The 26,628-nt window shown below is 47.1% G+C and overlaps 1 protein-coding gene across 1 annotated transcript; it reads right to left on the bottom strand.

Moving 5' to 3' along the window:
* Positions 1–995: 995 nt before the first annotated feature.
* SNAP29 (synaptosome associated protein 29) lies at positions 996–26,628 on the bottom strand. Its single transcript, XM_059409014.1, has 5 exons — positions 26,180–26,628; positions 18,609–18,805; positions 11,591–11,676; positions 8,387–8,485; positions 996–4,265 (listed from the first exon to the last, which is right to left on the bottom strand). Exons 1-5 carry the CDS (start codon positions 26,414–26,416, stop codon positions 4,108–4,110), a joined length of 777 nt encoding a protein of 258 aa, XP_059264997.1. The 5' UTR covers positions 26,417–26,628; the 3' UTR covers positions 996–4,107.

Below are 26,628 nucleotides of genomic sequence, written 5' to 3'. Positions count from 1 at the left end.
CAGCACCCTGAGATCATGACCTGAGCTGAAGGCAGCGGCTTAACCCACTGAGCCACCCAGGCGCCCTGCTTTTGCTTTTATGTAGCATCTTGCCCTTGTCTTCCCAGAGAAGTCTGCTGCTATGTTCAGATCCTAGCGTTCCTTATCTATAATGATGCCCAGAGATGATATCCACTAACCCAGAGTAGCCTTCGGGATCCAGGCTGCCAGTCCACTGACATATAAGATTTTCAAGATGGTCTAGTCCAGGTTCCAGGTGCCTTCTCAGAGTTTTCAGATCTAGAAGGAATTGCTATGCCTGTGGTCAGATGGGAAGGTGGAGCCAAGAGAGTGGGGCCAAGGCTAGGCTGGTCTGCTCTCCTTTCTTGGTGAACTGTGGTGTTTAGAGTGGCCACGAGCCCTGATGGGATCCACTTGCAGAATACAGTGGCCAACCATCCTTCCTCCTTCCACTCCTAGGAGTACCTTGTGGCAGTCTAAATGGGATGGCCAACTACTACAGCCCATGGGTCAATTGCAGTCCACCATGTTTTGCACCTCCCATGAACTAAGTGATAGTGACATTTTTAAGTGATAGAAAAAAAAATCAAAATAATTGGATTTTGTGACATGTGAAAATATATAAAATTTAAATTCAGTGTCCATAAATAAAGCTTTATTGGAACACAGTCACTCTCATTTATACATGTCTTTGGCTGCTTTTGTGGTATGATGGAAGAGCTGAGTAGTTGTGACAGATTGATTGGCCCATGAGTCTGAAACATTGACTCTCTGGGCCTTTTCCATTTGCAGAGCCCTGATCTCAAAAGTGGGGCAGTGTGGTCAGGGAGATAGGAGACAGATCAGAAGAGTACTCTGAAAGATGAAATGAGAGGGTTTCAAGAAGAAAGCTGGTCCACAGGGCTTGATGGGGCAGCAAGGACCAAATATATGAAGGCTCAACATGGAGGAGCCCCTCCACCCGCTTTTTGAGAATGACTACGTGGGAGACAGAATCTGATTTAAAAAAAAACTTCACATTTTATTTTACAGAATATGGTCACTTGTTGAGTTGAAGGCATGGAACTTAAGAGCTGTTCCAATACAGCCTGAACAAAAACGCCTCCCCTCCACCCCTGCCCCCAGCACATTTAATGACTGGCTCATCATTGTGTACACAAGACATTTCATTATCAGACCTGAAGATGCTAACAGTGGTAATTTACAAATTCTGAGAAAAGGCCTATATATAGGCAAAGTGTAAGAATTTTTTTTTTTTACTAAATCGGTGTAGTGTACCCTTAAAATGACATTCACAAACAGAAGTTAGAAAAAGAGAAGTTAAAATGCACTTATGAATTGTTTTCTTGCTGCCCGAGTTAAACTCATGTCTCCTTTCCTATAGAATGCAAAAAAGACAAGGCAGCTTCACTGGTGTTAAGTTATATAGATCACTAGACGTTAGAAACAGTTTCCTCTGAAGGAGAATGCACTTATGTTTAAGTTAGTAGCACACTTCACATATAACCAACTTAGAGTTAGAAAAGCCACTTTTTTGAAGGCACAGTTTATGTTTCCAGCTCGATTGTGAAAATAAAAATCTGTCTTATAGACCCTATCTGACAGAAGGGTGAATTCACTGGTCTTGTCTGTGCTCTCAAAGCCCAGCCACAGCCAGCTCAGGCCTGGGCACTTCTGAGTGTCTCTATGAGACAGATGTGTCTAATCTAGAGGACAGAATGTTTTCATTTTGAACGTAATCATCATGTGTAAGGATTCTGGAGGCTCCAGGCTTGCCTCTGCTCTCTGAAAATGCAAACAACTTTGCTCTATCAAGTAGAATCAATAATTGGTCCTTCATGGGCATGGGAGAGGAGGGGGAAGACCCAGCAGAAAGAAGCAGCTGGCTAGTGTGTAGCTTGGAGACAGCTCCTCGGTCAGGGCCTTTGGGAAAGAGGGTCTAAACAAGAGTGAATAAAGCCTATGTGTCAAGTGTCAAAAGACGCATTTCTAGAAAAGTGGCTGTGCTTTCCTTCTATATGCTTGGGGGAAAAAGGAAAAGGAGGGGCAACTGGGTTCAGTGATCTAAGAAAAGACAGGGAAGGGGTATGATTCCCGCGCTTCAAGTCAGTGAAATCACCACTCTCGTTAGGCAAACAGCAGGTTGTGGAAGAGAATGTCTGGCAGTGGCCTTTGCATGTATAATTGGTTTGAAAAAAATAAGCTTACATCTGAGGTATGATGACTAATCTACATGAGTCTCTGCCTGATGATGACAGGCAGAAACAGCTATCATGACATACTTGGAAGGTGTTAGGAAAAGATCAGCAACGATGAGGAGTGGAAATGTACACATGGGCTGCTCTCCGGCTTCATGCTTGTCAGCAGCCTTTTTGCTGAAAGCCCTCCAAACTTGTTTTGTTTGGGCTAGGTATAGGTTTAGAAGTTTTCCTTTTACCTGCTAATAGAATAATCACGATGAGCTTATCTGATAAATGCCTAATCTGACTACCTTTGTGTTCTCACGTAACTGGAATATTCATAATGATGGTCACCAGACTCCGCGAGGCTGGAACACGACAGAAAGCTGTACTTGCGGAAGGAAGCTGTCAATTTTGAGCATTGGCACACATCACGGAATAGAACTTCTACAAATAAATTGCTACATAAATACTGATGCATGGTTGCAGCATTTCAGAGACTTCCTTTCCTTTAAGAGACTTTGTTTATAGGCTACAGAACCAAAGTGGTGAAGGTCACATTAACAGCACCATGTTGTCAAGGTGGAAACACGCTGTTGTTTTGCATTTTCTGACCTAACCTATCTTATTAAAATCAGCTCCTTTCACTGTCTTCACAATATTGTAATTAATTTGCTTTTTACAAAGACAAAGGTCTTGTGGCTTCAATTATTCTGCTGGAGGTACCAACACACAGATGTTAATCTCATTTCAGAAATCACTTTTAATGCATCCCACTTAACAAAGAATCACTTAAAAGCATTCATTAAAATTGATTTCTGTAACGAGATGAATGTCTTTGTGTAGAACAAGCTGGGCCAGTTAAAATGATAATGTCTGGGCTTTTTTTTTTTTAAAGCCAAGTTGTTCTAGATATTCAGCATCATTTGTGGTGTTCCAGTCCTCCAACTGGGGTGGCAGAGAACCAAGAGATGAGTCAAGTCATCTTGGAAGAGGTCGAGAAGAATGGGTGGGAATCCAGACTGGTCAGGAGACCCCAGACATCGAACAAACACTGCCATCCCCAAGGCTGGGTCAAGGTGCTCTCCAAGGGGGCAGGGGAGCACACAGTGGGGGTACTCTCTGTATGATGCTTCATTCCCACAAACTGTAGAGGGGCCCCCCCAATAGGCCAGCTGGGCAGCCTTGAGACACTGGCACATCTAGCCCTAACCTTGAACAGCTACTTAGAGGTGTGAATGCCTGGGGAAGCAGGGCTTACACAATTCCCTGCGCGTTTCCAGTTATCACAATGAGCGGTCCTGATCTGAATGCCTCCTACTATGCCAACGATGGTGGTCAGAAGCGGGGAGGTGACATCTATCAACCGAAGAGCAAATGCGGACATTTTCCATTTCTGAACACTGATCCTTTTCCAGGGTGTTGAGAGAATCACAGTGTGAACCTATTTCTTTTTCTGGGGTTTGAGAGAATCGCAAATGTGCTGTGTGTGTGTGTGTGTTTTGGGGTGGTGGTGACTGGCAGGCCAAGGTGTGGGAAGGACCACCTCTCATAAGCATAGAGAATGGTGGTCCCAGGATTGAAATTCTGCCCACATCCTTCCACATGCTTGTGAAAGTGAGAAACACAACTGTTCCTCTCATGCCGGAACGCTCCTCAAAGGCCCAAGATACTCAGGGCCAGGCTACTGTGCTCAGACTAAAGCTCTAATCATTCAGTTCAGAGAACGGAGAGGTGATGGCTCTAAAAAAACGTGGGACACACACTTCTTGGAATGACATGTCCTAGGACCCGCTCTATAATTATAACATTTGGAAACACGTATTATGTTACACACTAAAACAATATAAATGAACTTTTGGGGAGTTTGAAAGAAGATCTTTGGGCTCTTCTCATCACAACGGAGTGGAGAGAGCCTTCTCTGTGTTTAAAGTTGCCTAACTTTTCTTTCTGTGCTTTTTATATTGACATCTAACTTGTCCACTTTGGTTGTGAGGCGGTCAAGAATGTCATCTTGCTCCTCGATTTCCATCTGCATTCCCAGGGCTATGTCCTTCAGCCGGCCTAGTCCCATGGATAGCTCATCTGTGGGGGAGGGAAAGGAGACACAGGGCTGAGCCAAGACAAATCAGGAGCTGCTGCTTGCTTGTTCCGTGCCTGGTGCTCAGCAACATTCATGTCACCGAGTCCTGTTTCTCTTAAGATGGTAAAACTCCAGGGCTTTGGTTACGTTTTCCAAAATGTGTGCAAGCGAAAAGAAAATCCACTGACTCCATATAAAGTAATACGTGCTTCATGCAAAAGCCACTCCTCCCCCAGATGTCAGCCCAAGACAACCGCTCTTAATATAGTGGGGTTTGTTCTTCCTGTGCTTTAAAAAATGCATAGAGTTCTACGTGATTTTTCAGCTGCCTCTGAACATTTTAGAGGGTTACGGCACATTGCAAGATCAGTTAGTACTCAAGAAAAAGAGAAGTTCAGAGGGGTCTGGAAAACATATTCCCTTCCCAGACCCCATGGCAAGTATCTGGTAAGTATGGTAAGTATGCAGGTAACCAATAGCCAGACCCACGGGCCTGCTCTTCAGGAGCAAAAACCCGTCAGCAGGTAGAACTCAATAGTGCCAGCTTTCCATCCTTACATCTCCCACTCCCTAAAGCTAGATCAAGCAGAGATTTGGAATAGTAAGTGTGAGGATCCCTATTTGGAAACACATCTGGGAGAGACCCAGGAAGCTCCCCGCACCCACATTGCTCCTGCCCTAGGCTCCCTCCTGGAGAAGGCCGTATCCCACCCCTCCTTCCACTCTGCAGGTGGCAAGAGAAATGGGTGCTTTGTCCCTGCCTTGCCACCTAGGGTGCTCTCCCAGAAAATACATGGACTACAGATGTTCCTGCTGGACCCAAATGCTGTGAGGTCTTGTCACCTATGTTATGATAATTCACATTTTCCTATGTCCATTCATTCATTGCTACCACTTCTCAGATCCATGAATACACCCATGCTGTGAATGTCCTGGCACACGACACAACCTGAATCGGGCTGGCACTGTTTCCTCTGCCCACTCTGCAGCCAGGAAGAAGCTGGCCACGGAGATCCCTGCAGTCCAGGGTCCCCATGTCAGAAGGAACAAAGGGCTGAAGGTACTGGGTCCCTTCAAAGATGTTGTCTGAGGCAAGCCCCATGGGGACTGTGGAGCACACAACTTTTGGCAAAGGTTCAGCCCTAGCGATAGGTTATATCACTACTGCCAAAATTCAAGTTCAAATGTGAGGCCTGAGTCCCACGTCTATGCAGGACACATACAGTATGGGGAGGAACCCAGGTCAGTCCCACGGGGTCTGAGTTCAGATTCTGGCCCCCTTCTTAATCCATGCTCCCAGATCACAGCTGAGGGGAATTCCCTTCGAGATGATAGTCCCTTCAAGAGTGACTAGCCATTCTGGTGCCAGCTTCCTTCTGAGCTAATTCTATTTCCCTCATTAAGCTTTCTCACTCTTTGTAATAAATATTTTCCCTTTGTTTCGAAAAGTTTTAAAAATCAACATCACCTCTGTTTTTAAAAGGGGTAACATCTGAAAGGACGTGGTCAGTCCTAGCAGTATGTAAAGGGCACATTGGGCAGAGGTGACATAAAGAGACCTAGGGTCATTGCGGGGGAAGAGATATGCTGGAGGCCCTCTGGGGTCCCCTGATGGGGCTCAACCAACTGCAGAGGCAAGCCTTGACTTCACTGATTCTGCCAGGGTGAACTTAGGTAGTGAAGTGTCTTCTCAGGCCTCAAGACAGTGTGTGTGTACGTGTGTGTGGGTGTGCGTGTGTACATATATGTGCACATGTAAACAGTGGGGGGGGGCATGCACAGAGCTGCCTTCTGCCCTTTCACTAGGAGCAGCAGGCTAAGAAAGAGCCAGATGAAAGAGAGAAGAGGAGGCACCTCATAAGCCTTCTTGCAGCTGAATTAAAGATAAAACATTAAGGAAAGAGAGGTCAGAATACACAAATACTTGGCACTAGCACCACAAACTTAAGCAGAATCCAGTCTGTTTTTTTTAAAGTTGTCTTCAGCTCTATGCTTCTTGAATTTACTGACACGTGTGACCTTGCATTCCACGGAGAGTAAAGTCTGTGAGGTCACCCCAGGCCTCAGGGAGTGTGCTGGCAATGGGGACAGAAAAGGATAAGCCATAGGTATACTAAGATTAAAAAAAAAAAAAGTGTGATAGAGTAAAGCCACCAGACAAGGGAGCTGGCGTCAGAGGGAGACTTGCCCTGGTCCCTGAGATAAAGGCAGGGGTGGGAGGTGCGGGGAGTGTGGTAAGAAGGTAGGAGCGAACTTGTGAAGGGTGGCCAGGCACAGCCTGTGTCAGTGGGCCCTGTGGCTCCAGGGTGCCACGCCAGCCCTTCTCAGCCTGCCACACTGCAGAGGACTGCCTGCCTAGGCTGTAGGCATCATGCTGACTGGTGGTGTTCACATGGAGGGCAGCAGTGGTAAGCTGCAGGGGGGGCAAATCATGGTTTTTATTTGACCTTGCTTATGTCTATTCTCTCCGACTGATGTCTCATTTCTATGGAGAACTCTTTTAATGCTCAGAAAGAGAATTCTTTTCCCTGACTGTGTAACTCCATTTCTAGCAAATCTAGGTACAAAATGAGGCCAAGGATGTGCTCACAGGAATGACCAAGGGATTATATGCAGGAGCGAACGATGGGAATGACCTGAGTGTCCACGAGCAGGGCGTGGGGCTGCTGACATGGTGTTTTTCAAAGAACTTCGCAGAAAGGAAGTTTAGGGAAGTATTCAAAATATAAATAAAAAAGCAGGGTATGGAAGTGTATGTACTGACAGAGGTACGTGAAAAACAGAAGGAATAACACCAAATCAGAGACTACCGTTGGAAAATGGTATTCCAGGTGATTCTTTCCTCATAGCATTTACCTAACTTCATAGTTTTCTGTGATGAATCTGGTTACTCAGACACAAAGGCTAAATGTTGTTAAAAAGAAAGAATATGGATTTGCCTAACAGGCTATCATGCTATTTGCTCCGGGCTGCTGGAACGGCCACTGCTCTGGGCAAACCACAGAAGGGGCCTGCAGGATCCCTCCTGGGGAGAGAAAGGAGGAGGAAGTCTGTGCACAATGTGCATTGTCATCAGCCTTAGTGTTGTTTCCCTCCTTTAGAGCAGGGAAAATTTAACCCTTGGGTCTTACCCCCTTTGCAATCTCCCAACAGGGCTGGGAGACTGACTCCGACCCAGGTCACTGTGGGGGAGGTTCCCGTTCATGGGGTGAAGGTCAGAGGATGTAGCACATCTCAGATGCCACCTAGAATGAACCCACGGACACCACTCCCGTGCCTGCTTCTACTGCCCACACATACTCCCCAGCCCCGCACTTGAACTTCAAGTAACTAGCTTCTCTCTCTCTGTTCAAAAATGAATCAGAGAGTTTGCCAGCTAGGCCAGGGTACAGACAAACCTGAGATAGCCCTGGGTTCCCTGGAATTTACAGTGTGGTCAGAAGCCATCAGATAAACCAGCAGGTACATGACTCCAACAGATTAAAGCCAGGCCCATAGCTGGAGGAGCCAGCCTTCAAACAGTAGGGAGGAAGGACACTCCAGGCAGAGGTGGGCAGGGCTTTCTGGAAAGCACTCAGAGCCACATGTGATGAGGGCAGGAGGGGTAGAGAGGTAGGCGGGGCCAGAGGACGGGCAAGGGCCTTGGGAACACAAGGAACCCAGCTCTGCGGCCCGTGTCTGCTGCAGTGACTACGTGAGTGTGCAGCACTTACCGGGTCAGGCCGTTCCCTATGGGATATTTGGGGTTGCTCATCTAACCCTCTCCCCCATCCTCAGAGGCAGGCTCTGTTCCTGGGCCCCATTCACAGAGAGATAATGGGGCTCTCACTGCCACACTGTGTGGCCCCGCAGGGTCTCCTGGTCCCTGCTGCTGTCACAGCACAGATGAGAGGTGGGGAAGGACAGACATGGACAGACTCCGGAGGGAGAGAGAGAGAGAAGGGTGAGATGGCCGTGACCATACTGGATTTGACATGTGGGGAGGGAGACGCAGACACCAACCATGGTTTGGTCCTGGGAAACCACTGGCTACTGGTATACTGGCTGGGCCTGGCACAGGCTGTTGGGAGCACAAGGGTCCAGAGTAAGGGACCTGCAGAGGCTGGCGGAGCTTCAGTCTTACCTAGATTATTGTCCATCTTCTGGTGACAGGCTCGAAGGTGTGGGTTCTTCGGGTAAGCCTCGCTGCTCACGGCAGGACCCGCTCCTCCAGTGATGGCATCTGAGTTTGGAAAGAAACACCAGGAGAATGGTTAACGATGTCTCTCGAAACGCTGCTTCACAAAATTCATCTTAATCTGGAAAATGGCGGGGAAGGAATGAGGCGGTTAGTTGTGAGGCCATCCAAAGAGATGAGTGCAGGGATGGACAATGTGCAGGAGGGAGGAGCACTGGGCAGGCTTGTAAGGGAGGGAGAGGGGGTCAAAGACCCTCAGCTGGCGGGTCAGCCGGACCTTGGCCATGTGCTGGGCAAAGAGACAGGGACTCATTTGAGTGATGATGTGGTTGTGGAACTACCATGAGGCACAACGACATGGGGCTGTGAACAAGGTCTACAAGGCAAGGTTTAAAAATCAAACTAATGGGGCGCCTGGGTGGCTCAGTGTGTTAAGGCCTCTGCTTTCGGCTCGGGTCGTGATCCCGGGGTCCTGGGATCGAGCCCCACGTTGGGCTCTCTGCTCAGCGGGGAGCCTGCTTCCTTCTCTCTCTCTGCCTGCCTCTCTGCCTACTTGTGATCTCTGTCTGTCAAATAAATAAATCTAAAAAAATAAAATAAAATAAAATAAAAAAATAAAAATAATAAAAATCAAACTAATTATTCATGTTTCAAAAAAACCCAAGCGGGATCTGAGGTTTTTTTGTTTTCCTACACTACATACTTTTAAATTTGTTTTCTTATTTTTATTTTTTAAAGATTTTATTTATTTATTTGACAGAGAGCACAAGTAGGCAGAGAGGCAGGCAGAGAGAGAGGAGGAAGCAGGCTCCCTGCTGAGCAGAGGCTTAACCCACTGAGCCACCCAGGCACTCCCATACTTTCAAATTCAAATTCAATGAATTAACATATAATATATTACTTTTTTCAGGGGTACAGGTCTGTGATTCCTCAGTCTTTTTTTTGTTTTGTTTTTTTAAAGATTTTATTTATTTATTTGACAGACAGAGATCACAAGTAGGCGGAGAAGCAGGCAGAGAGAGGGGAGGAAGCGGGCTCCCTGCGGAGCAGAGAGCCCGATGCGGGGGCTTGATCCCAGGACCCTGGGATCACGACCTGAGCCGAAGGCAGAGGCTTCAACCCACTGAGCCACCCAGGCGCCCCTGTGATTCCTCAGTCTTATACAACACCTGGTGCTCATTATAACACTTGCTCTCCCCAATGCCCATCACCCAGTTACCCCATCCTTCCACCGCTCTCCCCTCCAGCAACCCTCCATTTGTTTCCTATGATTAACAGTCTCTTATGGTATGTCTCCCTCTCTGATATCATCTTGTTTCATTTTTTCCTCTCTTCCCCTGTGCTCCTCTTGCCTTACTTCTTAAATTCCACGTATCAGTGGGAGCAGATGATGATTGCCTTTTTGTAGAAAGCAAAAAACTTTAAACGATCACTGATGTAAAAATAGAACTGCACAGATCTTATTTATTCCTTTCTTCAAATGCACACTTCAGTTCTTTCAAAGTGAAAGAACCTCAATCTTACCTAAAAAAGTTTCAACTGACAGAAACTAATAAGCAAATTATTGATTATAAAAAGTATCAAAAATCAAAATCAATTAGAATTGATTTTGGAAACCGAAGCGGGATTTGTTTTGGAAACAGGATCGTGGATGACTTTCTCTTCTAGAAATGTATTTACATGCTGCTTTCTGCTTCAAATACAACAAGCAAGGAAAGAAGAAATGCTAATAATGCACGTTTGCCTCAAATCTTCCTTGAACTAGTTTCTAAACGCACACAGAAAAGCCCTATCATTCCCAGTTTCCATCTTTGGGGGAACTTCTCTTTCCAGACTTGGTGGATTTCCTCAGGCACAGCCTACTGAAACCATTCCACACACACAATGTCAGTTTTTTGGGTTTTTTTAAGGCTCTTCAGTTACTACACACTGTACAAATTAAAACTCCTTTTAATTCCTTAAATTCGTGTCTTTTTGGGTATAGGCTTCCTACTCTACTTCCTCAGGCTCCGCTGAGCTCAGACTTTGCCTGGCCCTCACATATTTTAGTTGTCTCTCATGTCCTCCCATGGCTTTCGCCTTTCCAGATTGAACTGCGGTGATATCCCTCTTTCCTGACCACCGGCTCTTCCTCCATCAGGGTCTCTCCTTAGTCGTGTCAACCATGAGAGTGGTGGGTTCTGGAGCATCAAGAGTGTATCCTGCTTTCCTCAAAGGGAGCATAGGAAGCATTTGATTCCTGGCACCGAATAATGTGCCTGGCCTTCCAGGGGTCTGCAGGGACTTCCGTGGGGCCGAAGTTCCTTTCCAGATAAAGGGTATTTCTGAGCTTATTGTTTGATAACAAGAGGATGACACCACACACAACCGACTTTGCACACCTTGTTCACGCTGCTGCTTCTCTGGCCCCTCGGGCTCTGGGGCTACACGAGTCTCCCGCTGCTGTGAGGCAACTATCACAGACTTATTCTTCTGTTCCGGGGCCCAAGAACTTAGGACAGAGCATACTGGCCTAGAGTCGAGGCATCGTGTTCCTCCCGGAAGCTGATTCCTAGCCTTTCCCAGTTTCCAGAAACTGCCCGTGTTCCTCAGCAGGTGGTCCCTGCCTGTGTTTTCCAAGTCAACAGTGGAGCATCTTCCAAGTTTTGACCATCTCTCCTTGGCTTCACTTTCCACTTACAAAGGGGCCTTTGTGATCACACTGGGCCCAGCTGGTTAACTCAGGATAGTTTCTCCATCTCAAGATCAGCTGGTTAGCAACTGTAATTCCCCCCCTGCCACAGAACTCAATATACTCATTGGGTCTGGGGAATGACAGGTCATTTTTGGGAGGCTCTATCCCTGACCACAGAGGTTTTCCAGCCGTTATTGTTTCACTGCTGGAAGAGTTCAGAGATTCACGGGGCAGGAACTAACAGTGGGCAGGCTCCTTTCCAACAGGACACAGGCTCCCACTTCCTTATTCCATCCGCCACGGGGTGAGGGATGAGCTGTGCCATTAACACACACATCCTCCAGCTCCCTGGGAGTGGCACTGGGTCCCTGACACCCTTTAGCCACGACAGTAGCTGGAGTCCCTGCTGCCCCCCAGTGCTCCACCCCAGGGCCAACCTGGAATCCAAGTATGGTGGAGCACAGGTCCCCACTGACCTGAGTCATTCAGCTTCCTGAGGTTTGGGTGGCTGGCCTGGTACTGGGCCTCCTGTGCTTTACTGGTACTTATGGCTTCTTTCAATCTGTGGATAGAAGTTAAGAAAAGAGAACATTTAGAGAGAGGAAACACCTATGACAACTCAGTCCGTCTTTTCAAGCAATGCCCATGGGCAAAAAGCAAATGCCTCCTCTGACCAAAGCAGGGATATTCCTCAGCGGCTCCTGGGAGTCCGGCCCGCAGCCCGGGGAACTTCTGAGACACCTGCTTTAGAAGAGCAGCAGCTGGTTCAGCGGCCCTCCTTCAGGAAAAGGAGACTCCCAGGACCAGGGGAAGAGAAGCACATAACAAATCTGATTTTGTACAGTCACAGGCCAAGAACTGCCTTTATAGTGACCACTGGCAACTGACCGGATGATAGACTAACTCTGAATCTCCGTCAATAATTGCTTTCTTCTTGGGGCGCCTGGGTGGCTCAGTGGGTTAAGCCGCTGCCTTCGACTCAGGTCATGATCTCGGGGTCCTGGGATCGAGTCCCGCATTGGGCTCTCTGCTCAGCAGGGAGCCTGCTTCCTTCTCTCTCTCTCTGCCTGCCTCTCCATCTACTTGTGATTTCTCTCTGTCAAATAAATAAATAAAATCTTAAAAAAAATAATAATTGCTTTCTTCTCATTAGGAGACCTATGTTACAAAAAATTGTACTCGATTATTCCTCTTTTCATTTTTTAAAAATGTCATCATTAAACCTTTGTTTTTTTCTTGTTTAAATAAGTCCCTACAAAACAACTCTGATTTTGTTTCCTGGGTCAAAAGCTTAGTCTGCCCACCCCTGTGACAGACAGGGACTTCTCTAGGTAATTCAGGAGATGCTCAGACTGTTCTTGACTCTCCGTGCATCCCTGTGGGCCTGGCAGGGGCTCCCCCGGCCCCCAGAAGCTGGGCCTTATGGCATAGTCTGCTCTTTTCTACCCTGCTGACTGGTGCCTTGGCCACTTATTGGCCAAGCTGGAAACCAATCATTGTCCATGTCTGCCCTCTCTCTGCACAACTCCACTCCCAGTAAGCCATACAAACATCCTCTCAATCTCCTTGCAGATCCCCAAAATCCAGCCCCTCCTTCTGCCTTGCTTCTTTATCTTTACATGGGTGAGCGCCTGCCTCTCCAATCCTTACCCAAATGTGCCAGGCATCTTTCTAACATCCACTGCATGAACCTCTCCAATTAAAGTCTTTGTTTTTTTTTTTTATTTTTTGAAAGATTTAAGATTTTTTTTTTTTTCTTTAAATTTGAGAAAGCGAGAGAGGGAACATGACAAGGGAGAAGGTCAGAGAGAGAAGCAGACTCCCCATGGAGCTGGAAGCCCGATATGGAACTCAATCCCAGGACTCCGGGATCATGACCTGAGCCGAATGCAGTCGCTTAACCAGGCACCCAAGAGATTTATTTGAGAGAGAGAGGGAGGAGAGAATGTGCATGTATACGAGTGCAAGTGGGAGGCGGGTTGGGGAGGGGCAGAGGGAAAGAAACTTCAAGCAGACTCCCTGAGAGCAGACCCTGATGTGGCAGTCCATCCATATCCTGTGAGATAATGACCTGAGTCAAATCCAAGAGTCAGATGCTAAACTCATGAGTTTATTTACTCATGAACTACACAGGCACCCCACTCTGGTTAAAGTCTTTTTAAAAAATTTTTGGGGTGCCTGGGTGGCTCAGTGGGTTAGAGTCTCTGCCTTTGGCTTGGGTCATGATCTCAGGGTCCTGGGATCAAACCCCACATTGGGTTCTCTGCTCAGCAGGGAGCCTGCTTCCCTTCCTCTCTCTCTGCCTGCCTCTCTGCCTACTTGTGATCTCTCTGTCAAATAAATTAATAAAATCTTTAAAAAAATTAAAAAAAAAAGATTTTATTAATTTATTTGAGAGAGAGACAGAGAGAGAGAAAGAGAGCACAAGCCGGGTGGGGGGTTGGGTGGGGGCAAAGATAGAGGGAGCAGAACTCCTGCTGAGCACGGAGGCCAACTCGGGCCTGATCCCAGGACCCTGGGATCATGACATGAGCTGAAGGCAGATGCTCAACCAACTGAGCCACCCAGGCGCCCCTGGTTAAAGCCTTTAATGTCTCCCCACTGGTGTAAGCATGCACCCCATGAGGCTAAAGGTGTCCCTGATTAAAGCCTTTAATGTCTCCCCACTGATGTAAGCCTGGACCCCATCAGGCTAAAGGCATCATAGGCCCCCAGTGCTCCAGCAATGTGTAAAACAGAACAGAGCCTCCTACAATCTGAGGATTTCATTACTCAGAAGCCGTGACTGGAGAGGTGCCTGGGTGGCTCAGTTGGTTAAGCATCTGACTCTTGGTTTCAGCTCAGGTCATGATCCCAGGGTCCCGGGACGAGCCCTGCACAAGGCTCCATGCTTAACATGGGAGTCTGCTCGATATTCTCTCTCTGTCTCCCTTTGCCTCTCACACTCATGTTGTCTCTCTCTCCCTCTAAAATAAATAAATAGTATCTTAAAAAAAAAAAAAAAAGCAGTAGCGACTAGAGGTCTAGAACACACTGCTAGTTTCCCTGAGCACAACTGTGAGCCCCATGTGCTGCCAGGCCGGTGGAAGCAGCAGGTGCTTGCAGCTGAGCACACCTGGCCATCATCCAGCCTACATACCCCAAAGCTGACTTTTTTCCTTTGTGCCCAAATGTATATGGTAGTAATACGTAAATGACAAAAATTTGGCTTCTTTGTCAAAGATGGCAAAAAAGCCAATTCTAGGGAGAGTGACAGAAATGGTTAAGGAAGAGAACTAAAAGAAGAGTGGTGGCTCTTGGTCAGCAACCGAGTCTTGAATAAGTCAGTGTTTCAAATTTAGGGAGTGGTTAAATCTATGATCTGAAGGGACATCTCCGTGAGTTTTATTATTTTTATTTTAATATTTCTTAAAGATTTTATTAATTTATTTGACAGAGAGAGATCACAAGTAGGCAGAGAGGCAGGCAGAGAGAGAGAAAGGGAAGCAGTCGACCCAGTGAGCAGAGAGCCCGATGTGGGACTTGATCCCAGGACCCTGAGATCATGACCTGAGCCAAAGGCAGTGGCTTAACCCACTGAGCCACCCAGGCGCCCCATTTTTTTTATTTTAGTATTTTTTTAAAGATTTCGTTTATTTATCACAAGAGATAGAAACAAAGAGAGAGGCAGAAGGAGAAGCAGGCTTCCTGCAGAGCAGGGACCCTAAACCAGGACTTGATCCAGGACCCTAGGATCACGACCCCAGATAAAGACAGATGCTTAGGGGCGCCTGGTTGGCTTAGTTGGTTGGGCAACTGCCTTCGGCTCAGGTCATGGTCCCGGAGTCCCGGGATTGAGTCCCGCATCGGGCTCCCAGCTCCATGGGGAGTCTGCTTCTCCCTCTGACCTTCTCGATTCTCATGCTCTCTCTCACTGTCTCTCTCTCAACTAAATAAAAAAAAAAAAAAAAAAAAAAAGACAGATGCTTAAATGACTGAGCCACCCAGGCACCCCTCTCCATGAGCTTTATTATTTTTTTTTTTTAAAGATTTTATTTATTTATTTGACAGAGAGAGAGATCACAAATAGGCAGAGAGACAGACAGAGAGAGAGATGAGGAGAAGCAGGCTCTCTGCTGAGCAGAGAGCCCCATAAGGGACTCGATCCCAGGCCCCTGGGATCATGACCTGAGCCAAAGGTAGAGGCTCAACCCACTGAGCCACCCAGGCGCCCCTCCAAGAGCTTTAAATGCAAATGGGAACCAGCAGCTTATGAAGCTTTGTCAGCAAATCCAAAAATGGCTTACCAAGAAACAAAACTTCAGAGAAGGCTGAAGGGTTTGTGTAACAAGGATAGACACAGGATACATAGGATTTGTTTGTTTGATTAAGAGGAACTTATTTTAAAAGCTTTTATATCAGAATATCGCTGTATTTATGGAGTAGGATTTTGATAGGATTATAAAGATTTACTCATTTTATAGAAGTCATTACACATTACAGTGATTTTTGCAAGAGTAAGGATTTAGGAGCTCACAGATGGCTTTGCAGGCCACTCCTCCATGTCAAAGAGTTTGCTGGGCTCCCATTTTAGAAATAGCCAATGCCTTTCACTTGTCCCAGCTTCTTCTGTGCTTTGACTGCTACTCGCCTGCCACCTTCCCCTCCTTTAATTGGCAGGACCCCATGTAATCCTAACTCCACTTGAGAGGTCGGCGCCTTGGTTCCCAGGGCAAAGCCCCACCTCCTCAGGATCTCTGCTGCATTCACCAAGAGATAGGAAGAACGCTCCAGCTGATTGGGACTGATCTAGAGGCAGAAGGCTAGGCGGGGGCAAGTGACATCAGGCACCAAGAGGCCCACCTCGCTGAAGCTGGTCTGGCTCCTTCACTCCTGGGACACCTTTGTTAAAAAAGGCCTTGAGTTTTCAAGATGCTTCCCCCCAAAAGTAAGGTGCCCTGGGAGCCCTAGGACTTGAAAGACTTTTAAAGGATGACCAGGGTTGGGTGGGTGGGGGCGGGGTACAGCACTAGCCCCAAGAAGCCTTTGGGAAGGGACATGTGGGACACAGGAAAGTGCCAACCAAGGGCTGTCTCTGCTGCTGAGTTCATGTGATGTAGATGTCTTAATCCAAGGTGACAACAGACATCTCAACTTCCCCTAACATATAAAAACCCAAAAAGGGGGACACAAAACATCCTTCCAATTTATAAATGGCAAATCAAACCAAACCACAAAAAAACATAAAACCCAACCAAACAAACAAACAAACAAAACCTGACCAAATGAACAACCCCAGAAACTACCCCAGTTGGGGGAAAAAGGTGACAGGTATCTGAAATCAGGGCCAAGCTGGAAAATCAGGGATGGATAGTGATTATGACTGAGCCACAAAACCAATCAACGCTCCTAACTTTGGCCAGCGTATCTGCAGGGAATAGCCCCCAGGCCCAAACAACTGCCCGTTCCCCTTCTGCAGTTTCCTCTCCGTAAATACCAATGATCCACCTGCCTGGTCTTTCTGCTACACCCTCAGTTCCTTCACCTGCACTTGTTTCTCCCCAGAGCCACTGTGAGCTGGAAACAAGTTTCCCAATTTCTTCCCTCCCACATCCTGGGTCCTAATCCAGGTGGTGGCCACACAGGTATATCCACAGGTAAGCAGTCACCTGTTGAGTGGAAATGTCAACACATACTTAAGATGTGTGCACTTTACATCAGTTACGAACTTAAAAAAATGCCTCTTAAAAATTGTTCTAGGGGAGCCTGGGTGGCTCAGCTGGTTGAATGTCTGTCTTCGGCTTAGGTCATGATCCTAGGGTACTGGGATCAAGCGCTACATTGAGCTCTCTGCTTAGCAGGGAGTCTGCTTCTCCTTCTCTCTCTGCCTGCTGCTCTGCCTACCTGTAAGCCCTCTCTCTCTCTGCCAAATAAATAAATAAAACCTTAAAAAAAAACCGTTCTGTGTTCCAGATTTAGAAAATAAAAGATAAACAGAGAGGCCTGTGTAGTAACATTATATCAGACCTTTCTCTGGGTTAAATGAAGTAGGTTACAAAACCAAATGAACATTGTGATTGCAGCTATGAGAACACTGAGTAAGGGGGGGAAACTAAGTTTTGAGTTTTTGTACTTTGGTAAGTAAGATGTAGATTTTCTATAATATGGTTATATTATTTTTATTTTTTAAAGATTTTATTTATTTATTTGATAGAGAGTGAGAGAAAGCACGAGAGGGGAAAAGGTCAGAGGGAGAAGCAGACTCCCCATGGAGCTGGGAGCCCGATGCAGGACTCAATCCTAGGACGCTGGGATCATGACCTGAGCCAAAGGCAGTCGCCCAACCAACTGAGCCACCCAGGTGTCTGACTGTATTATTTTTACAATAAAAGATAAATACAGTGGTCTGAGATATGAACAGTAATCTACTTTAGCAGAAACTTGACTCTTTTATCCTTGTACACTTCTGAGAAAAATAATCACTCATTTTAAAATGAAAGTTAAGGGGCGCCTGGGTGGCTCAGTGGTTTGGGCCTCTGCCTTCGGCTCGGGTCGTGATCTCGGGGTCCTGGGATCGAGCCCCGCGTTGGGCTCTCTGCTCAGTGGGGAGCCTGCTTCCTCCTCTCTCTGCCTACCTCTCTGCCTGCTTGTGATCTCTCTCTCTCTATCAAATAAATGGATGAAAATCTTTGGGAAAAAAAAAATGAAAGTTAATGGCCAGATTGCATTAGATGTAGAAATGTTGGATATAAAGACTTTTTTAAAAAATATTTTATTTTTTAATTTTTTATATTTTTAAAGATTTTATTTATTTATTTGACAGAGATCACAAGTAGGCAGAGAGGCAGGCAGAGAGAAAGGGGGAAACAGGCTCTGTACTGAGCAGAGAGCCTGATGCGGGGCTCGATCCCAGGACCCTGAGATCATGATCTGAGCCAAAGGCAGAGGCTTAACCCACTGAGCCACCCAGGTGCCCCAAGACTTTTTTTTAAAGACTTTTATTTATTTGAGCAAGCGAGCGAGAGATTGAGCTTGAGTGAGAGCGCACATGGAAGGGGATCAGCAGAGGGAGAGGGGGAAGCAGCCTCCCTGCTAAGCAGGGCTCAATCTGACAACCCTGGGATCGTGACCTGAGCTGAAGGCAGATGCTCAACCAGCTGAGCCACCCAGGCACTCCAGATATAAAGACTTTTTAAAGAATTTTTAAGATTCTGTGAAGGGAGGAACATTTATACTGATTAAGCTTTCTGAGGTGAATATTCTTTCAAATAATAATTACTGGAGCAGTAATTTAATTTTTTGGAGACCCTATTTATTCAATCAAATGAACAGCATCAGGAGCACTGAAAAAATGTCTCTTGTTTCAAAATGTGTGAGGATGAATCCCTTCCAATGAGTAACTTACGCAGATCTTGGGTCCCTTTAAGACACTAGAAGTGGCTTCAAAGTCTTGACCATTTGCATTAAACCCTGTTTTCAGCTATTTCATTTCTGGATGGCTGAAGACCCACTCACCTACTATTGGCCTGGGAGGTGAGGGGGCCATTCTGTTCCGGTGGAGTCTCTGCTGGTTTCGATTTGAAGTAATTGACGAATCCCCCAAACATGCTCTTAATGCTGTTAATGTGCTTCTGGCTGGTCTTCAAATCCTGATCCATCTTGTCCACCATCCTCTCTGTGCGTTCTAAGACGCCTCGCTGACGATCGAGTTCCTGGGGAAAATGAGAGGTGATGGTGTTACACCATTTTGTAACTTTCTCCTCTCCAGGGGACACACAGCAGGCTTGTCATGAGCCCTCAGAGAACACATATGGGGAGAGATGCTGCCATCTTCCTCTGCCCTTCCTCTGCCCTTTCCCGTCCTGCCTCTACTGGCTTTCTTTCGTATTTGCTCTCAAGTTCTTCTCCCTCATGCCCACAAGAGGCTGGCTCAGAGGACCATGGTAAGATGCGCAGGGCCTGGACTGGCAGCACATCCTCTAGCTCTTCCCCTTTCCTGGCCCCCGTGCACCTTACAGGCTTTGACCTGGCACTGCCCCCATGGACTCTGGCTCTTGTACTCCCCCTTTTCAGATATGGGATTTCTGTTGGGTCACTAGATCCACCTGGCCCTGGTCACGCCTTCAAATTATTTCACAGGCTAGGTCCTGGGTCATTTCTGGGCCCTGTTAATATCTGATTCCAACTCACTCACAGTTTCACCTTTAAAACCTGTAACAGGAAGGTGATTCTGTCCTGGGCCTTTGTGTACGCCACTCTGTGCTTGTAATAATCCTTGCCCAGATAATTGTACAGCTCTGCTCCTCATTCAATTCAGGTCTCTGCTCAGAGGCCACCTCCTCAGAGAAATCTTCCCTGAATACCTTCTCTAAAAGAGAACTTTGGAGCACCTGCGTGGCTTCATTTGTTAAGTGTCTGCCTTCAGCTCAGGTCATGATCCCAGGGTCCTGGGAGCAAACTCTGCGTTGGGCTCCCTGTTCAGTGGAGAGCCTGCTTCTCCTTCTGCCCCTACCCCTGTTCACGTTCTCTCTCTCAAATAAATAAATAAAATCTTAAAAAAAAAAAAAAAAAAAAAGGAAAAGAAAAAGAAAAAAAAAGTAGAGCTGAGAGTTCTGAAGGTGGATGTGAATGCGCCACCATAGTAACATTAAAACCTTCCTTTGTGCCAAACTTGCTTGGGCCCCTATCTCGGGCCATTCCAGCCGTGTTCCTTTTCCGTGATCCACCTTTCCATCCTGGAGACTCTCAAGCTTTCCCTGTTTTACTTCATGAGGCCATCCCTGCCCTCTACCACCTTTTCATTCTTCCAACCCTGCATCTGTCTGTGGCTCAGCAGTTATGTTGCCCATAGCAGATAATAGTTAGAGATTTCTCTCTCAATACTGTAAAACAGAATCACAAACAAGTTTTAAATAAAGGCCTCTGACAACTGAAGAATAAAAACAAAAATATACACAATGGGTTTATTAGAGCCCATTTCAGTTAAAAAAGCATTAGGAGAAAGGTTTTATTATTTATTTATTTATTGTTTTTTTAAGATTTTTATTTATTTATTTATTTGACAGAGATCACAAGTAGGCAGACAGGCAGGCAGAGAGAGAAGAAGGGAAGCAAACTCCCTGCTGAGCAGAGAACCCCATGCGGGGCTAGACCCCAGGACCCTGACCTGAGCAGAAGGCAGAGGCTTTAACCCACTGAGCCACCCAGGTGCCCCAGAAAGTTTTTATTTTTTACGTTATTTGTGTTTTTAAAGATTTTATTTATTTGACAGAGAGAGACACACCAAGAGAGGGAACACAAGCAGGGGGAGTGGGAGAGGGAGAAGCAGGCTTCCTACAGAGCAGGGAGCCAGATGTGGGGCTCAATCCCAGGACTCTGGGATCATGCCCTGAGCTAAAGGCAGACGCTTAATGACTGAGCCACCCAGGTGCCCCAGTAGAAAAGCTTTTGAACATTTAGGGAACCAACATGTAATTTGAGCTCTCAATGTTTATAGTGAATGAACTTTTAAAACATAACGTGTTGGCAGAAAACAAAAAATCTTGTTGGAAATAAACTTAGAACTGCTGAGATTTATAACTTCAAATAGTTTAAATGTTTTTCACCAGCTTCTGAGATGTGTCTGAAGAAGCTATCAGGTTCTTTTAAACAAAAGGAAACATCTTTACCAGACCGTGTCATCTGGGTCAAAACTTCTAAGAGCTCAGTTTTAGAAGGAAAAAAAAAATGAGTTCCTAATTTATCTAGAGTTTCTTCTTCCAACATCTCAGGTTTGTCATGTTCATGTCCATTCTGGGATAAGTCTATTCTTGAATAAGGCAAGGCTCTAAATTAGGATTAAAATTATTTCCTCCAGCATTTACATGGTTTTTGAGTTGATATATTGCCAACAGTCCAGTCCCACCAGCTTAACTTCCCCTGCGGCAGAAGATGAAGAACAGGAAGCAGGACAGGCACCCAGCTGCTTGGGGTGGGTGCTGGCCCGGGCTCTGTCACACAAGGATGCAGGTCCTTGGCTTCCCTCACAGCCACGGCTCTCCTGGTGGCTCATCTCACCAACCACCTGCTTTCTTGCTTCAGCCTCCCGACCTCAATTTGGAGAGTAGCAGCAGTAACAAGTAGCTGACAAAACCTTCCCCAGTTGACAGTGAGATCTTACTTTCGTCTGTTCACAAGTGACACAGTCTCTCAAACTCCCAAGTCTGCATCACGGTACTGACCCAGAAAGGAAACCAAATGTCTTAAGTTAGATGTTATGATCGAAGTGAAGAGAAATCTGTCGGGGTGGCTGGCCAGGGAAGTGAGTGCTATTCTGGTCTCTGGAAGTTTCTGTGAGCTGGAAGCTGGTGTTCACTCGAGGTGATCTGCTGGTCAGGAGGCCAGCAGAGGAGGAACTTCTGCTGAAATCATCCTCTGAGGCAGATGAAAGGACCCGGCTCCAAGTGCTTGTGACCTAGTTCTAACTGACAAGGAAGAAGGGCTTGGAGGAGAAAATACCAGGAATACCAGAACAGGAAGGACAAGCTAGGTGGACCTCAAACACCCCAGTTCCCAGGCATTCTCCTGTCCCCCAAAAGGGAGGCCATGCCGATCGTCATGGGTCCCTGGGAGAATGGAGGTTATGGATAGACAAGGGCGGCTACGAGGGGAGGGAGCTCCAGAGAGTACCGCTGTGTAAAGGGCAAGCATGCAAAGCTCAGATGTTAGCATTATAAGTGATCCGCGCCTCCCCCACCTTGAACTCTAAAAGGAGTTTTCTACAAGTTAAACAGGAAAAAAGAAAATGGTCAGAGAAAAGATCTGGTTGGGCCAGGGGTACTATGCTGAGCAACAGCACAGAGAGAGGGGGTGTCTCAATTTCCCTTAGGTTTTCAGCTCTTTGTCAAACAGGGCTTATTGATAAAGCAAGAGAATGCAAAAGACAACTGAAGGCCCTGTGAGGGTATACTCTGTCCTATGGGGGAACAACTTCTGGCCAGATGGGTTATGTCCCTGGGCCCCATGCAAATGTGAACATATCAGGGAATTCCTGCTGACAGAAAACACACATAGAAGGAAAGAAGTGCCACAATATATCCACTTTGCCGTCCACTGTTCTAGGCACTAGGGACCCAGGGATGAACTAAGCAGCCCCAGATCTCTGCCCTGCCAGAGCTTACAGTCTTGGCAGAGGGCTCAATGAGTCAAGTTTCATTTCACTTTTCATTTATTGACAACACTGTGGGGCTGGGAACTCAAAATGGGGGAGGCAGAAAAGCAAGCTATCCTACACATACATGATGGACACTGCCAGGGTCAGCCACTCGCAGGGACCCCTTACCTGGCTTAAGAGGGAGTCAGGAAGGCTCCCGGATGGGGCGGTGTTGAAGGGGAAACTGAAAGGTGAGAAGTTAGGAAGGCAAAGGGTGGGGGTAGGGTAAGGGACTCTGGGCAGAGGGAGCAGCCCATGTGTGCAGAAGCCCTGGGCCGCAGGGCCCACTGGGGGAACTGAGAGAAGAAGAGGAACGTGAGCATGAGATGAGGAAGCAGGCAGAAAGCCAGGCAGGACCCAGCAGGCGTCACAGAGGGCAGCAGTGACCACCAAATCCCAAGTCCAATTCAGAGCTGATACATCCCATAAGCTCAGTTGGGCCTGGCTGTCTTCCCTGCCCCAGGCAGGCCTTGAGATTCTGAAGGAAAATGTCAGGACTAAGGTTCCTGTACTGAGCTCGAAATTAAACTCAGGTATTGAATAACCTGCTTAGGTGGAGGTCAGTCTGGAGTCAATCAGCTGAACCTAGAAACTAGAAATTCATCTCCTTCATGTCACTCTCTTTTCAGGGGAATGTACCTGCATGAGCGCTGGTGGCGACACAGGAGAATGGAATATGCTCGAATTGCAGCTGTGTCTCACTGCAGTAGTACGGAATGGACTCCGAAACACAGAGTCGTCAGTTGCAGGAGAAAACACCAAGGGCAAAGGCTGGTGCTCCTTACTGCCTACAAGCTGGCTGAGCCGGGCTCACTAAAGACTAACTCAGCAGGCCTGGGCTGTCTGCGCCCCGCATGTTCCAAAGACAGGCCTTGCCTGGCTCCTGGCCGGTATATTACCCTGAAAAGAGGATCTTTGTTTACCGGAGTCCTTAGGCTAGGCCAGATAGGTCATTCTTCACAGCATGATTTAGGTGGGGGCCTTCAGCCACATGCCTGACCTCTGAAAAGAGGTCATGCCTACATGGTTGTGTGCTGGCCTTCCAAACACCACTCCCGTCCCATTGATATTACTGTGCCAGCCACTCAGGCCCCAGTCTAACACTGATTGCTGGACTCATCTCAAATGAGATCCCAGGCTTTACAAAAGGAGTGAATTACAGGAGCATATGCTCAGTGCCAGAGGGGACAGGGAACTCTGGGCAGGCATGTCTCCATGGGCTTGCCCAAAGGTGCAAACAACCCAAATGCCTATCAGCAGAGGACCGGCTACATAAATACAAGCCACCCACTCAATGGAATAGGACACAGCCATAAAAACAATAATAACAAAAAGATCAGTGCATTATATATTACTAAGAAATAACCTCCAATCTTATTTAAAAAAAGATACAGACTAAAATACATAGAATGCAACCACTCAAGTTAAAATTAAAAAAAGAAAAGAAAGAAAGAAAGAAGGAAGGGACTATAGCTTTGTTTCTATCCACAGAGTATCTCCACAAGGACACTGAGGGGACTGACGGTGGCTGGCTGCTGCAGGAGTAGGGTTGGTGGGGGGATGAAACTTCTTACACTTTTGTACGTTTTTAAGTTTTGAACTATGTGATTGGATATCGCTTCACAAAAGCTAAATCTTAGGTAAAAGAAAGAATTAAAAAAAAATCAGACTTGTGAAACAGAAGAGCTGAGTGGCCTACGAGTCTCTCCATGGTTCTGGACTGTGCTTACCAAGCCAGTTAAGTACAAACTGCTCCTCTCTAATTCTGTCCCTTGGCAGTCATGACCCATGGCTAGACTCCTGGTGAGAAATAAACCCTGTCCAGTTTCACAGGAGGATGGCTCTCCTTCACTAAGGGTGACCTAAGTGATTTTCCTACTTCTGCCAAGCTGGGACTGAATGACAGCTTCCCAAACTAATATTTGCACATTCCTAACCCTCTATAAAAACCTATCATGTTTTTGCACAGCTCAGCATTGTGTCTCTAAGTAGGGAGGTTAGCAGGTGACTTGGGTCCGCTGCCACAGAGTGGCAGATGAGCTCACTAACCCCAGCCTCACTGCCACCCTCATTCGGACTGGAATCCAAGACTGATTCCAAGGCAGTCTGGACAGCACAAAGTGGGAGGGGAGGGGGTGCTGACCATTCCAGCCTCCCAGGGCCTCTGTTGACTGGGAACTGACTCAATCCAAGAAAAATTCAGTGTCACCATACTGATGATGACAGTGCCTGTCACCTGCCCAGTCATGATCATCCTATACCTCTCAGAGCAACACCAACTTGGCCTGGTCCAAGCCTCACTGGCCTGAGCAGCTGGTTCACCTCTTTTCTCACCATTCCCCTTGCACAGAGAGAAGGGCCTTTGGGGGCAGCTTGGAGAGGGGGTGTCACCACAATCCACGTGAAACCACTCACCTCTAATATGTTTTTGACTCTCCTTCCCTCTGAAAGACAGACTTTCTCTTGACCATGAAAGGCTCCTAAGGTGCCTCTTCTGGGCCTTTTCTTTGAAAATATCCTGTGTGTCACTTCCCTACTGGAGTCCAGGAACTCTGGTGGTGGGCCAGTGTCTTTGCACTGCTCCTCTCTGCACTATGAACATTTCTCCTACCTTTCTTCCTCTCCCTCCTCCTCCTTCCCGTCTAAATCTTAGCCTTAAAAGCCAGATTCGAGTTTCTCCTCTGCCATGACAACCTACTTGGTATCATTCTGATTTCCTGTTCTCATGCTTTCCAGAGATGTCCCTTCAAACAGTTCTTACTTGGCTTCCTTGGACCTGGGACCCTCAAGAAACTCCTCCACTAGGGTCCTAAGACCTTAGATAATCTTTCCAAATCTTAGTCAACACTTGCCACTTAGGCTCAAACATAGGAATTCAGTGGATATAAGATGTAAGAACTACAGTTAAACTTCCTTAAGGAAGCCACAGACAGGAAAATGAGCCAATGAGGGATACTCTAACAGCGGGAAGTGGGGAAGGAAAAGGAAGTGGGGAAGGAAAAGGAAGTGGGGAAGGAAAATAACCACGAAAACGGCAATGGGGATAAGACCAAGATGACTATTTGAGAAATTAACCAACATATCTCAAACTGCCCAAGACTGTAAGTGATCAGGTCAGAATGAACTCTGTCAGAGATAAGAGTTACAAAGAGACCCAGAGAGGAAGACAACACTTCAGCTTCCAGTACTAAGATTCAAAGCTACAAATCCTTTAGATTAATGTTAGCTGATACACCAATGATCTATTATTACATTACCAAGAACTTAAAAAACAAACAAACAAACAAACAAACCAAACATTAGTAGGCTGAGGGAACAAACATGGTGCCTAAGAAAGAACAATCCTCCCTTAGGGGGTTCTGAAATCTCCCATGGGCAGAAAAACCAACTGACAAAGGTGAATTAGAGAGAAACCGAATGTCACAGACCATATGCTATCTAGGACATCTTCATTTGGATTTGGGAAGTAAAAGTAAGGCCCTAGACTTGACCACACTTGGGCTATGGCTTATTCAGCAGCTGTCCAGGCAGACCTCTCATCACCTTTACCAGAGAGATGAAGTGGTCAGTGATAGGAAAGAACTTAAGGCCCATTTGCACTGACGCGTCACACACACACACACACACACCAGCAGACACAATGCTCACCCATTCTGGGTCACTCGGGGAGGGAAGGTTGAAGCTCTGGATCTGGGATTCTGAGCAGGTAATTATATAAAGAAAACAGACACTCCATTTCCCTAACCCGAGCTCTGCTAACAGCTAAGGAACATTACGGTGAGCAAACTACCGCTTTCAAGCACTCAAGACACACACCTCTTTGTACAGCTAACGTTTCTTGACCTCGTGTGACAATTCAGATTGGTCGGGCCCTCTTGCCCTGCTCCAGACTCACCTCGGCAGAGGCGACGCCGACCCTCTCGGACTCGTATACAAGGGACAGGGACCTGTCGGTGCTGGCGACCGCGGCCTGGGCCCTGCGCATCACCTCCTGCCGCAGGTACTGCTGCCTGTCCATGGGCGCGCCGGGTCCATCGGGGAGGTCGCCGTCGTCCTTCCACGGCGTTGGCCGGACACCCTCATCCTCCGCATCGTCGTCAAATGGGTTGTAGCTTTTGGGGTAGGCCGACATGGTGCAGGGGCTCGTCTGGGTCTGGGCAGGAGAAGGAAGAGCGTGGCCAAGGCAAGGAACGGCCTTTTCAAGCCCTCAGGGCTCCAGGCCGACCTCCCGAGGCCCTCGGGAAGCGCCCACCGCTCTGCAGCACAGCAGCTCCACCGCCCACAGCCCAGCGCCGCGCTACGCCCCTCCACCCGCCGGGTCGCGGAGAGAATTCCTTCCGCCAG

The sequence above is a fragment of the Mustela nigripes genome, chromosome 8 (assembly GCF_022355385.1).
Source record: "Mustela nigripes isolate SB6536 chromosome 8, MUSNIG.SB6536, whole genome shotgun sequence".
Classification (NCBI taxonomy): domain Eukaryota; kingdom Metazoa; phylum Chordata; class Mammalia; order Carnivora; family Mustelidae; genus Mustela; species Mustela nigripes.
This window is presented reverse-complemented; position numbering and strand designations above follow the sequence as displayed.